General features: G+C 46.8%; 1 protein-coding gene across 3 annotated transcripts in view; it reads right to left on the bottom strand.

Moving 5' to 3' along the window:
- Positions 1–406: 406 nt before the first annotated feature.
- Positions 407–13,506, bottom strand: part of ALDH5F1 (aldehyde dehydrogenase 5F1) — a 192,626-nt gene continuing 179,526 nt past the window's right edge. For all 3 annotated transcript variants that reach the window (XM_087664337.1, XM_087664338.1, XM_087664336.1), the window contains one exon: positions 407–1,155. In XM_087664337.1, coding sequence (XP_087520463.1) covers positions 1,117–1,155 — 39 coding nt within the window. In that variant the 3' untranslated portion in view covers positions 407–1,116. The remainder of the gene's footprint in view (positions 1,156–13,506) is intronic.

The following is a 13,506-nucleotide window of genomic DNA, read 5'->3' as shown; positions in this document are numbered from 1 at the left end:
GCTAGATCACCCAAGTTCTCTACATGGGAGATGATTAAGACTATGCTCCAATGAGTGATGAGGGATTTCCTAAGTTGATGTGTACCCTCATACTACTTTTTTGGATGCTTATAAAGATTTGTGCCACTGGAGAAACCCAGCGTTGGGTTTGAACTGACAACCCCCATGAAACTAAACCCACACTCAAACCAATTGGGCTACAATTCCATTGGCAAATCGTTAGGACTTTTTGTTGGTTAAGGTTTTGGTTAATGCCAATTAAATGATTGGTCTCCCTTCATCGCTCAACCTTTTCTGTGCAGTGATTGATCTGGAACTTGCGTCTTTCCACTATTTCAAGTACCTTTCTTTGGGTTGCCCAAAACCTCAATAAAATCCAAATAAATTATTGATCAAATTGCTCTTGTCAGAATGTACCACATTTTGTATATTTGTTGATTGGGTTGCTTCTATTAGGGTGCACCAGGCTTCATGAAATGTCTCGGATATTGTTATCAGAAGGAAACTTCTGATCCATTAAAGTGAGCTGTCTATTTTAATGCCCAGCTTGTTTCCTATGAAGGTGCATTTTTGCTGTCAAATTGCTCCTGATCACCTTTTATGTGAAGGCAGTTGATTTCAGCTCATGTAGGATCTTTGACAAGAAATTCAAAATATCACACGAGCCATTAATAGCAAAGCCTTTGGAGGAAAAAGTGAACATCCATTGCTCACTTGTAGACTTCTCCCGCTGAAACATAAACCAGTGTATTGACTCATTGAGTTCATTTAGGAAGAAATCTGTGCACTTTGATAGGAACCACCATGAATGCTACTTAACATGAACTGAAAAAAGAACTATTTCTGAGGTCCCTTTAAAGTAGATGTTGAAGAGAGAGAGACCCAATGTAGACTGTCTGGTCTTTCCAACATATTTATATAAATCATGAATGTGTTGGACAGGCAATGATCTTTTGAACATATTTATGTTAATCATGTACTGGACAGGGAATGATCTGATGAACCCTTCAGACAAGTTGTTTGGCTCAAGTTGTATCATAAATCTGTAAACCTCTGTGCTGAAACCTGTGTTTGTTTGACTGTTGGGAGTGTTTGCAACACCTCCAAACTGTAGATTTACTTGCTTTTCATGTTGCCAAGGCAAACATATTTCACCTGCATTTCACAATCGATTAGTCCTGCAATATGCAAATGCTCTGATCTAAAAATCAAAGAAACACGTAAAACATTCAGGCCTGTTAAGGAGTTGCTTTCTACATCATCCAATCCTGTATTCATAAAAGCAACCCATTCACAAAGGGAAATTGAGGGTACTTCTAACCATAGGTAGCCTCAGACCTGGCATTCTAGGCAGCCTTGTTGAAGCTCTTAGCCATAGTCACATGGGACAGTAAATTAGGATGGGACATGGGGATGGGGGAAAACCAAGAAAGATCAATCGTGCGAGTGCATATTTACATGGAACATGGATGGGGACAGAAAGAAGCTATCATCTCTGATGTTCGTAAACCCCGGGCATGCTGCATAGGAACCTGCATCCTTGATTTTCCCACAAACTTCACTCCCAACTCTCACACACAGCAGGTTTGCCACTTACCCACCAAGTCACTTGCTGCTATGGCCAGGTCTTCATTGCCCATGGCCACCAACCACTGGAACCACCACCTTGAGGTGAGAGCAGCTAGAGTTCCCACCAGCCCACCAGCCCACCAGCACCACCACAACCAGCTAGGTTGGTGGCCAGCACCATCACAGCAGCAACCGCCTCCATTGATAAAGACCACCAAGACATTTTAAGAGAGGAAGGCAAGTTCCATTTACCATCCTTGTTGGCTGAGCCAACTAGAACCGCCATTATGATTAGGTCATCAAAATGATTTTTTTTTTGCAAGTAAAATGTGGCTAATTATATTACTCAAAAGGTTGATTAAAACGGACTGCTCATGTTCAACAGACTAGCTGGAGCTGATGCAAATCACAAATACATCATGTATACAAGCCTTTCAAGGCAGTCTAGGGGGGATGGGGGCAAGAAGCCATGGAGGGGGGTGTATCACTATCTGGGGCTGCTTGCTTGCATCATGAAGAACAGGTCCTGGCCGCCCCAGGTGCATAGAAAGTGAAAACAGAGCTCCTGACGAGCTCGAGACTTGCCCTGCACCTAGTCCCACCGGCCGCGGAGGGAGTGGATTATGGAAGTCCAAAGCTTTGCCAAAGTCGCCTGTACTGAAAGGCACTCCCCTCCGAAAACCTCTTGACAGCGTGCCTTCCAGATGTGCCATCCTGTAAGACTCCCTACGATCTCCCATACCTTTGAGCGGTCTGCTGTGGGCTCGAGTACTCGGCGGCTGGGTAAAGCCTCCAAGGCGCCCACTGTGCAAGACCCAGCCTCAATGATGAAAATTGTGTCTTGCATCCCGGCCTCATACAAAAGGTGATGGCCCTGGCTGACTGCCTGCTGCAAAAAGCCCCCCATGAGATACATCCAAGGCTGGGTGCCACACGGCGAAGAATGCGGCAGGCTCCTCTCCACACGAGCTGTGCCGCCTCGCAAGACCAAAGGCAGTGCTTTGGAGTTTACAAAAGCTGCCATGGGCAGCGTTTACACCTTCCATCCTATTGCATCTGGGCCAGCCAACTCCCAACCGCCAGACCTCCATGTGCCAAAAGCCACAGGAAATACGACACCCTCCTCGGCCTCCAGTTGTCCCATAGGCGGCGCCAGAAAGTCCGACGGAAGGCATCTGTGATGCTATGCTCCGCCCAGTATCTGCTACGCGAAGACACCCAATCCATGTCCTCTTGCATCAGTACATGTCTACCAATCCTAGCTATGTACTCCAAGAACCTCAGTGGCTTCTTGGCGACCGCAGTGGCCGGCCATAGCCACTCTCCAAGGTCCCACTCCAGCTCATCAAGTGGCCTGCTCTCCCATATCCAGAGGTGCCACTCTCGAAACTCCTAGAACAAGGGTCCAGATGCTAGGTCTTCCCTTGGAGACCAACCACACGAATCCTCCTCCAAGGAAGGACAATGATATCCTCATCCTATTGCCCTCTATGAAGGACCAAACGCCCCCCATCCTGCACGGTGAAGAAAATCTTGTAGGGGCCGCCGCCCACTCTACTTGTCACCTGTAGGGGGATACCTGCCGATAAGAATCTAGCGGCCCACACCTTGCCAGGCTCCACTGGCTCTCGGATTGGGGAATCAAGCCACTCCTGAGGGATTGCTGAGTCAATCTCCCTTCTCCTCAACTTGGCTCCTCGTTGACAACCTAGTGTCCGCTGCAACACCTCCTGATCCACCATCCTGTATACCTCTTGCCACATCTTGATAATACGAGCAGTGTCACCCTCCCATCTAGCCTACTAGATGTGGGGGTGCTTGTCAATCTGTATCCCGTCCCGATCTCAGATCTGGGGGTTCCAGACCACCGGCTGGCGGTCTATCTCCTCCTAGCATCTTGGGGGCCTCTGAATTAAGGCCTTGCGGAGGCCCTGCCACACAAGAAGTAGGCTATAGAGGAAGGAGGATCTGCGTGGCATGATCTAGGCAGTCGTGAAGATCCATCTCAAGGATGGCCTCCAACCACCACCAAGCCTCAGTCTACACTCTTGGAGACCCTCCTACAGAAGCACTTTCCAGGTCTGCCCTCCAGGTGTAAGCCCACAGACTACTAGCTTGCCCAAAAGGGCCAAGCTCTGGAACTCAAGGTCTATGATCCCAAGCCCTTCCTCAGACTGATGCCGGATGATGGTCGCCCATGCCACCTTGGCCTGAGAGTCCCTGGAACCATCTGAGCCGGCCCAGAGGAAATTCCGCACTAGGCTGTGAAGCTGAACCACACAAGACGAGGAGAAGCACCAACGTTGACCACTAGGGCTCGGCCCGCTAAGGAGAGGCGAACAGTACTCCAGTAGGTTAGCTTCTACTTGATAGAGTTGAGAACTGAAAGAAACTGTTGGGCAGGAGTGATGTTAAGTCCCACATGGAACCCTAGGTATCAGACGGTCTGTCCCTTGCACACCCATCTGAACCCCAAGTGGATACCCCACTCCGAACTATCGTCCATGTCTGTAAGAAAACCAACTGACTTTCGCCAGCTGATTTTCGCTCCAGCTGTAGTACAAAACACCTCCAGAGCTAGTCTCACTCTCTCCAGCATTAGCACATCATCCTCTATATAAAGGGCAATATCATTTGCATACTCTGAATCAAGCAGCTATGTCTTCTCCCTCACCAGAAGTTGAAGGCCATGTAGCCTGCTCACACGTGATCGGAGGAAGTAGGACATTGCCTTTGCAAAGAGTAGGAACAGATACGGGGAAAGAGAACAACCCTGCTGTACAGATCTCTCCAACCGAAACTCCTCCCCCCTCTTGCCACCTATGAGAACCCTACTAGTGGCTGACCTATAGAGTGCAGAGACCTCGCAAATCCATGCTTGGGGGAAACCCAACCTCGCTATAGTGCCCTCTAAGAACTCCCAGTTAACCCTGTCATAGGCCTTCTCGAAGTCAAGTGTAGTATAGCCAACCCCTGGCCACTGTGCTAGGCCCACTCGGTCGCCTTGAAGAAGGTGAAAACATTGTTTAGGATGCTCCTATCCCGGACAAAACCTGTCTGTGTGTCATGAATGATGTCTGGAAGCATGGGGCGGAGTCGCCTACCAATCATCTTGGCCAGTGCCTTATAGGCCACTGACAACAAGGTGATTTGTCTCCACTGGGATAGCTCCAACTGGTCTCCCCCTTTTGGGGAGGAGGCTGACAAGACTTGCCGATAGACTCCCAGGCATCTGTCGTGATCTGAAAAACTCCTGAAAGGCCAGCAATAGGTTCTTCACCACCTCCTAGTAGGTAGTGAATAAGGCCTTCGAAAGACCATCCTCTCTCGAGCATTTCTGCCCATCCTATGCATGGAAAGCCTCCGCTAATTCCTTCTCACTGAAAGGGTCTAGGAGGGAGTGACCCATCTCCTCTATAACGAGGGATGGAATGCAGTCCCAGACTTGCTATCTACAACATTGTCCCTTGGCCGAGCCTGCCTCTCCTGCTTCTCTTGCTGAAAAAGGTGTCTGTAGTAGTCAGTGGCAATCTTCATCACCTTAACTGGGCTAGAGCGAATCCCATACTGGTCACAGAGGCTACGAATTTGATCTCCTGAGGTGCGAGGCTGGTGCATCTAAAAAAACTCCCTACACATTGTGTCCCCCTCTCGTGCCCAAAAGGCTGCTGAGGTACGGAAGGAGAACTCCGAGCGCCTGTCCTCAAGACCGGCGAGGGCTGCCTGTGCGCGCACCTCCTACATGTGGAGAGTGGAATCCCTTGGTGCTTCCTGAAAAAGTCTCTGCGTGGCAGCTAGGTCTTGTCGGAGTGCTCTCTCCTCCTGCCAGCTCTGTTGCCTGGCCTATAGGGCTGCCTCCTGGCAAATCTTGCTCGACTCGGCTAAGACCTCTGCAACCTTCTATGCGATCCGGTCCCTCCTGTCCCACTCCCTAGTCTAGAGTTGTTTAATCTGCCTCTTCACCACCTCCCTCCTGTAGATCTAGTCAGGGATTCGACAAGATCGTGTGTGAGGGCTGAAGCTAGAGCATCGAGTATGAGGAGAATTGAGCAGTGGACAGACAAGGTGGTGCCAGCCAGCTGCCCTACCTAGCCTCCTCACAAGCACCCCCACTCTCCCACATAAAACCGGTCCAGCCATTCCAGAAGAGCTCGGCCTAGCCGCCTGTACCCCCAAGAGAAGTCCAACCACCTCTCCCTCCTATGAAAAGCTGGGTCCCGCCATGCATCGCGTGCTCCTACTGCGAGGAGGAAGACTTCCCATGCCTCCTGCTCCTCCCTAGCCATACCCTGGTAGTCTCTGCCTCTACCCTGCTAGTCCTCTAGGGTTTCCAGGTTGTTGAAGTCTCCAACAACAATCCAGGAGTCCACCTCAGGAAGTCCTGCTGCAATCTCCATCCAGAACCTACAGCGTGCCCTAACCTTCGTAGGAGCATAGACATTGAGGACTCCAAGACATGAGTCCCCCATGTCCAGTCTAATCCATAGGACCCTCCCTTCCACTATCGTCCCCTGATCACGCACACAGGTGGTAAGCCTCGGGCCAATAGAGATGCATACGCCTCCATTCCTGCCATGGGCACGGATAGAGCACTCTCAATAGGTCTGTGAGCTGCCTAGAAGTACCTTCCCTACCCATTGAGCCTAGGTAGGGGTGAGCCTGTGCTCCTGTAGAAGTAAGATGTTGATCCGTCCCGGCAAGGGCAATCTGCAACTCCTACCAAACAATCAACTTCCTTGAACCACGTGCCCCACTATAGTGGAGGTTGTTCACATTCCAAGATGCTAGATGTAAACTCATGGGGAAGCTTGTGACTGACCGAACATGCATCTATTCGGTGTGGAAGCTGCTAATGAAGAAGAAGAGCTATGGGGCATGGGAATGCGCTTTGCCATAGGCCTAGAAGGTGAACTCCATTCCCCCATGGTGGCTCTCGGGCAAACCATGGGGATAATAGATGCTCCATACGGTACCACCAGGGCATCTATCAACCAAGATGATAGGCGTGACTCGTACATTGGTAGAAGTGGGCAGCCTGTGCGAGGGGCCACTTGATCACGTCCATCGGTGCTCTCCACTGTGGAGGGGCTCGGAAAATAATGCTCAAATATGGGACCTCGGCTCCTGCCCACCATTTAATGTCCATCATGCACCCTGGCCACTGCTGGGAAAAGAGTGCTAGTCCTCCCATCCACTGGGAGATGTGGTGTGCAACCTGCCCCGTCACTTCCTCCTCTATTTGTGTCATCGTCCAGTCTCCTGAATGAGAGGTCTAAAGGAAGAAAGCATAGTTTGGTTCATCTGGTGGTGCTAGTAAATGGACCTTACTGCCCCTTGACTTGCAAACCACGAAGATCCCCACCTCCAAAGGTAATGGAAACTCTCTGCGCTCTGCAACTCTCAAGTAGGGCCACGGACCACTACGGAAGAACTCCTGTGGGAGCAGCTGCACCTGTCTAGGGAAAGAGTGGCAGGCGATTGGGTCAGATGAGCTAGTGGCTATATAGTGGCTATATGGGGAGGGGGGGGTCATATGTACTAAGTGAGGATCAGGGGGGCTGATTGGAGGGGGAGAAGGTGGAAAAGAGGTAGATCGCGGAATGGTGGGGTGATTGGAGGTAGGAGGCGGGTATGGGGGGGGGGCGGGTGGCCTTGGAAAGGGGGGGCTGTGGGATGGGATCGGGGGGGGGGGATCCTTGAGGAGGGGGTGGGTGTGGGGGCTATGGGATCTTTGATGGGGGGGCCCGTGATGCTTCTGTGGGTAATGGAGATGGAGATCTGTGATCCTGCTGGGTGGGATGAGTTGGGGGGTGCCGTCGCACACCCTCCTGCTCTCTGCTACTGCTGTGACTGAGTCTGAGGGACTGATTGAGGCCCCCCTGTTGTCTCCCTCTCTGTTGTCCTTGGATCTGTGTAAAACCGTCAGCATCCACTTGTGGGCCTGTCAGCGGAGCCGCCTTGGCTCCGAAGCGCGTACAATCTGCTGCTTGATGCCCAAAGTCATGGCATCGCAGGCACTACCCTGGCTGTCCAGTCACAAAATCCTGCTGCCTGAAGGAGTGTCTGCGTGCCTCAATCTCCAGAAACTTTGGTATGTTCTTTGTATCTTTCACAGTCACTCGTACCTTTGGGACACCTGTGGCTGTCACTGCATCTGCAAAGGAGGCAGACATCACTATGCCGAAGAGCCGTCCAAAGTCCACTAACCGGTGGTACTCTACTGCCAATCCGGGGAATAGTAGGGTGACCGGGTGTCTAAGAAACCTATTGTGGAGCGCTAACTTCTTAACTATGAAGCTGCTATACCAGGGAACCATATAAATGACCCCCTTCGTGGAGGCATAAGGTGAGCTATCCACTAGCTCATGGGCTGCGTCCATAGAGGTGAGTCGAACCATGAAGATCCCTTGACCCATGAGAATTGCCTCCGCGATCTGCATTGTGCCAATGTGTAGTGTGGAGTGAAGCCAATCCTGAAGCTAGGTCCTGGATGGGGAGCGTCTACAACCTAACCAAAGATTGCTGTTTCTTTCAGTTTCAGCTTTGTGGCATGGACAGCTAAGAGGTGTTCCTTAGAAAGGACGATGCGAATTTGGGATAGAGAATTAAGTTAGATCTTGTTTGATTTATTTAAGGTCTCTTCACAGCACTCAAATCTATGACACAAGGGACTCATAGTATGACATCTATGACCATTTAGCACAGACCAATGACATCCAATCGATAGTGATTGTATACTTTGTAGGCATATACTTTATGGAAATTGAAAAGCTATCTGATAGACGTAAGTGCACATAGGATGGCCTCAAGTAGTCATGGCAAGAAATGGCGCTGGCGATAAGTAAGCCCAGTCAAAACCTCTTGAATATTATGTAGGATACACATTGATGGATGAGGAATTGTCAAATGAGTTCAGAGACTATCCACACGTTGGGACAGCACTTGCCCTTCTTGGGGGAAGTTTTGCACACAAATGCTTCTACGGTGGGTGAGAGGTTTGCTTTACTAGATTTACTAGATGACACCCTCAGGGTCTTAGGGGCACTCGAATCATGATAGAAATATTGACGGAGGGAATGCCCTAGGACTGGAGGATGACTACAAATACCTCCTGGACCTAGATGGGTCTTGTTTCCAAAGGAGACATGCATATTTGGAGTGGTTGCTACCAATAAAAACCTCGTGCTTCTCTTTCTCTAGTGGATAAAACACAAAACTAGAGTACAAGCTCACATCTCTATCTTAGTTAGGTCTCCAACAATCTAAGAGTCCATGATGAAAAAGTAAACATGCTTGGCATGAATACCTGTGGGTCCATAGATATTTGAGACTCACTATAGGAGTTTACTACAACCAAGAGCGTATGAGGAGGAGAGATGCTTTTATTCGGGCTACTTGGGACTTTAGCACCTTCTTCCACTTTGAGTCGCATTGGTTTCGTATTACAGCCCAATAGACTAGTTTTTCACCTTCTTCATAGGCTTATTCTATATTGAAACCAGGCTTCTCGGATAGGGTGGTAAATAACTTGATTTAGCACTAATTACAACAAGCGTAAAATTCATATAAACTGAAAATGCACACTTTACCATTTAAATCTTGGACATTAGACACCCTATTGGCCCCAAAACTGGCACCCCTTGCGGTATTTCTTTATCTTATATTGCAAATGGAAGAAGTACAACTGAGATCCTCTGATCTCCTCCGCTAATCCAAGTGCCTCTTGGTATCAAAATTGACCAGCAAGCCTCCAAACCAATCTGCCCCTTGGTTTGCTTGGGGATTGGTCTCCACTTTGCTCCTTAAAAGACAAATTCAGCCCCAAATCTGATATTTGCTGACTGGTCTCTTGAATCTCCATGAAATTACTCAATTTCAGCTATTGGAATTCAAGTCCTAGGCCCTTAATTCTGAGCACGTATCCTAAGGTAGCTATTGAACCCTAATTACTGTTGTAAATTAGGGTTTACACCAAAGATTGATTGAAATCTCTTCTTCTCATGGCTCAAGCTACTAGAAAATGCTAAGATAACTTGACAGATGGTTGGGGGATGAGAGAGAATGCTGTAGAGAGAGAAATTTTAGAGTTTCATCACAAGAAATGCTGAAAAATTATTGTTGCCTTGCTCAAACAACCATGGAACCCACCACCTACAACTTAGGACCACCAGAAAGATTGTTGCCCCCTCTTGTCTGTTGTCACTTGCACAAGGACCTTGGGCTGCTATCAGTTGCTCTTGGAGGGCTCCAAATTGCTGTCACATGCTTTAGGACCGATCCTTGGTAGCTATAAATCACATCAACAGCCTCTCCTTGCTCTCTAACAGCCTTTTTCTCTATCATAATGGTTGGAATAGACTCCATTAGCCCCTAAAAACGTTTTTTCCACTTGCATGGGCAAGTTATGCTAAGTGGAAACCTTCTAATCCCATTTTCTAGTATTATCTATCTTATTAAATTAAATTTCAGAATATTAATTCTGAAAATCAATTTAATAATTATTCTAGTGCTCAAAAAATTAGTTTCACTAGACAATAATGAAATTGGCTAGGCCAATTTTTCTTCAAAGTATCTCTGAGCAGCTATTAGCCCTTAGACAAGAATTAATTAATTGATTAATTAATGCCTAGTCTCTAATGTCACCATCAACATTAGTGGCCAATAAATTGATCTAAGCCAAAATCTAACACCGAGTACCGCCTAGTACTTGTCAGTTATAACTTATTATAACTTTTACCTTTGACACCCACTACATCCTCGAGGTCCTTGGCTAGTTACCATGAAATAACTACGATATGCATCACATGTGCTAAATAACCTTGCACATTTGATTAATAACTTAATTAAATGTTATTGCAAAGATTAAAGCATCTTAAAATTTCACATCCTCGTGACATGTATTGTATTTTATCAATAGGCTAGCTAGAGCTGGTACAAGGCCAAGCTGGGATCATATATATAAGCCTATCACGGTAGTTTGGGGGAATGGGGGATAGAAGCCATGGTGGAGGAGAGTAGTGCCACCTGGGGTTGCCTGCTTGGATCATTAAAAATAATTCATGGCCACCCTAGGTATGTTGGAAGTGGTGTCAGAGATCCTCACAAGCTCGAGAGTCACCCTCCACTTGATTCCAGTGGCTATGGAGAGAGTGGATGATCAAGGTTTAGAACTCTGCTTGTTGAGATATTTGCAATCACACCTAATGTAGCCTCTTTATACGAGGCAATTTGGACTGAAGACATGCAGGCTGTAGAAATCCCATATGCACATAGAGGGAAAACTGTACCCATCCAAACTATAAAGCATTGTACTTGACTACCACTTTTCATATGGAGTGAATACAATGTCATGATGCTTTGTACTTTCAGTTAAGTGTCTTGTCTTTGTTAGTCCTACACAAGATTGTGTTTATAAGTCCAAGCTGTCATATTAGAACCTAATTTCCTTGTGTAACAGTTGGTATTCAGTCCTTGGTCATCATGAGTTCAGTCTATGCCTACAAGCCACCATAGCCATGCTCTAGATCAGCATCTTTGACATGGTATCAGAGCTCAACTGAGCATGGCTTAGCATGTCTCAGGTCTCCTCTCTGCTACTTTAGTTCCTCTTCATCCCTGGACACCTGAGGATCAGTGTATGCCTTCATTTTTCAACTTCATCCTCAGTCAAAGCTTGTGGCAGCCATAGCTAGCCTGCACATCCCTGCCTTTGAGCTTCCATAACTTTCTGTAGAGGGCATATCTCTCCAAGCTCTTTTCTGGAGATTTATTCCTTGACTCCTAAGGCTTCTCTGTATCACATAGAACCCTGACATTGCCCTGACTCAAGCTCAGCATTGCCTTTTTTCTCAGCTTCTGCCTTGTGTGACTCCATAGCCATGTTATACCTAGCTCACTTGGAGCTTCCTGATCTCCTCCTACAAGCCTCATCTCAACATGCTTTCTTCTAAGAAGTTATTGCCTAGGTCAAGGCGCATCATCTTGTCACCACAATCGTCAACATCAGCCTGTCTATGCCATGACATTGCTCAAAATTCACCATCGCTGTCAAAAAGCGCCTGCGGCTGATCGTACCATCACTGCGAGCTGTACGTGTCAAATCGAGACCCGTGACCATAGGGCTTTTTAAGGCCATGGTCTAAGCTTCCTCCTCACTGATCTGCGCATGGAATTATTAACTATACGAGCTGAAATCAGAAAAAACACAGTCGATTGTGAAACCCTAATTTGGTGGAAGCCATAGCCAAGTTACATCTAGCTCATTATTTGCTTTTTTTTTCAAGCAAGGTTCTGACCTTCAGATCCATCAATTCACTAAAGCTCAAATAAAGATTTGCGCATTTAATAAGGAAGATTAGAAGGCATTTGCAAGCCGGTACACAAGAAGCATAACTATCAAGATAGTGCTTGTTAGCACTAAGCATAGTGTGTTTTCACACTACCTTCTTGTGTCCTTTGACACATTAGGTTTCAACTCTTTTTGCTGGTCAAAAAGTCAAGGATTTGAAGTTGAGTTTCAATGATTCTCATGAAGAGTAACATGTATCTTATGACCCATTTACACTACATAGAAGATCTTACTCTACCTACAGGAAGACATGGAGCTGCCTATATCCAAATGCCATCAGTGTATCCATTTGAAGACCTTGAAGACATGAAAGTGCAAAAGTTTGAAGACATTTTTGATGCCTCAAAGATTGTACCTTTGCTTGAGGGGGACCATAAAGAAAAGAACCAGATGACTAATGCAAGCAAAGTCCATGAAAATGATTACCATGAAGGAAAGATCAAAGAGAAAAAGAATAAGAAGAAGAAGCAAAAAAATCATGAAGACCCTGAAGCGGCAAGCAAAGTGAAGAGCAAGTACATGATTAAAAAGAGCAAGCTGAACTACTCCGACAAGAAGACCTACAATGAATTGAAGATCTATGTCAAAAGTAATGCTGAAAACTGCAAGGGTCTGCTGGTCCTTGATCCAAATTTTAACTGACTTTTTTAGCCTTGTAATGTCTAGTCCAAATGTCTTTATCATAAGCTTATAAACTCCTCATGTAGCCTTGTACTACAGCCTTTGTAAGACCCTTGATACAGCCTCTGGATGTCCATGTTTGTGGTACCCACACTTAGCCTTTTTCTACGACAACCACTAGCGTTTTGCCATGTTTATGGTGTGCCCACACTTTGCAGGTGTTGCTTTCACTAAAGCCTCTACACACTTTGTACTTTCTGGTTGTGATTGAGAAGGGGTGTTGAGATATTTGCAATCACATCTAATGTAGCCTCTTTGTATGAGGCAGTTTGGACTAAAGACATGCAAGAATCCCATATGCACAGAGAGGGAAAACTGTACCCATCCAGCAACTATAAAGCATTGTACTTGACTACCACTTTTCATATGGAATGAATACAATGTCATGATGCTTTGTACTTTCAGTTAAGTGTCTTGTCTTTGTCAGTCCTACACAAGATTGTGTTTATGAGTCCAAGCTGCCATCTTGGAACCTAATTCACTTGTGTAATAGTTGGTCTTCAGTCCTTGGTCAATGTCATCATGAGTTCAATCTATGCCTACAAGCCGCCATAGCCATGGTCTAGATCCGTATCTTTGACACTGCTAAGTCTCATAAGTGGTCAGATACTTACTGCCTAGAACCAATTGATAGTGTGTCTTCTAGATGTACCAAACTGTGAGGCTTCCAATAATCTCCCATATCTTTGACCACTTGGTGTCAGCTCTAGTACCTATTGGATGGGTAATACTCCAAACTGACCACAACACAGGCACCTGGCTTGATGAGAATAATGGTATCATGCATCTTTGCCTCATACAATAAGTGGTGGCCTTGGCTAGCTGCTTGCCAGAACACGGCTTCCAAGATAACCTAGGATAGGTGCCACATAATGAAGAATCCGGAATGCTCCTCTCCACACCAACTG

This window comes from Lygodium microphyllum, chromosome 23, assembly GCF_053477565.2.
Source record: "Lygodium microphyllum isolate KBCC chromosome 23, Lygodium_microphyllum_v1.1.10, whole genome shotgun sequence".
Lineage (NCBI taxonomy): Eukaryota > Viridiplantae > Streptophyta > Polypodiopsida > Schizaeales > Lygodiaceae > Lygodium > Lygodium microphyllum.
Note: the sequence above shows the minus strand (reverse complement) of the source record. Positions and strands in the feature narration are given on the sequence as shown.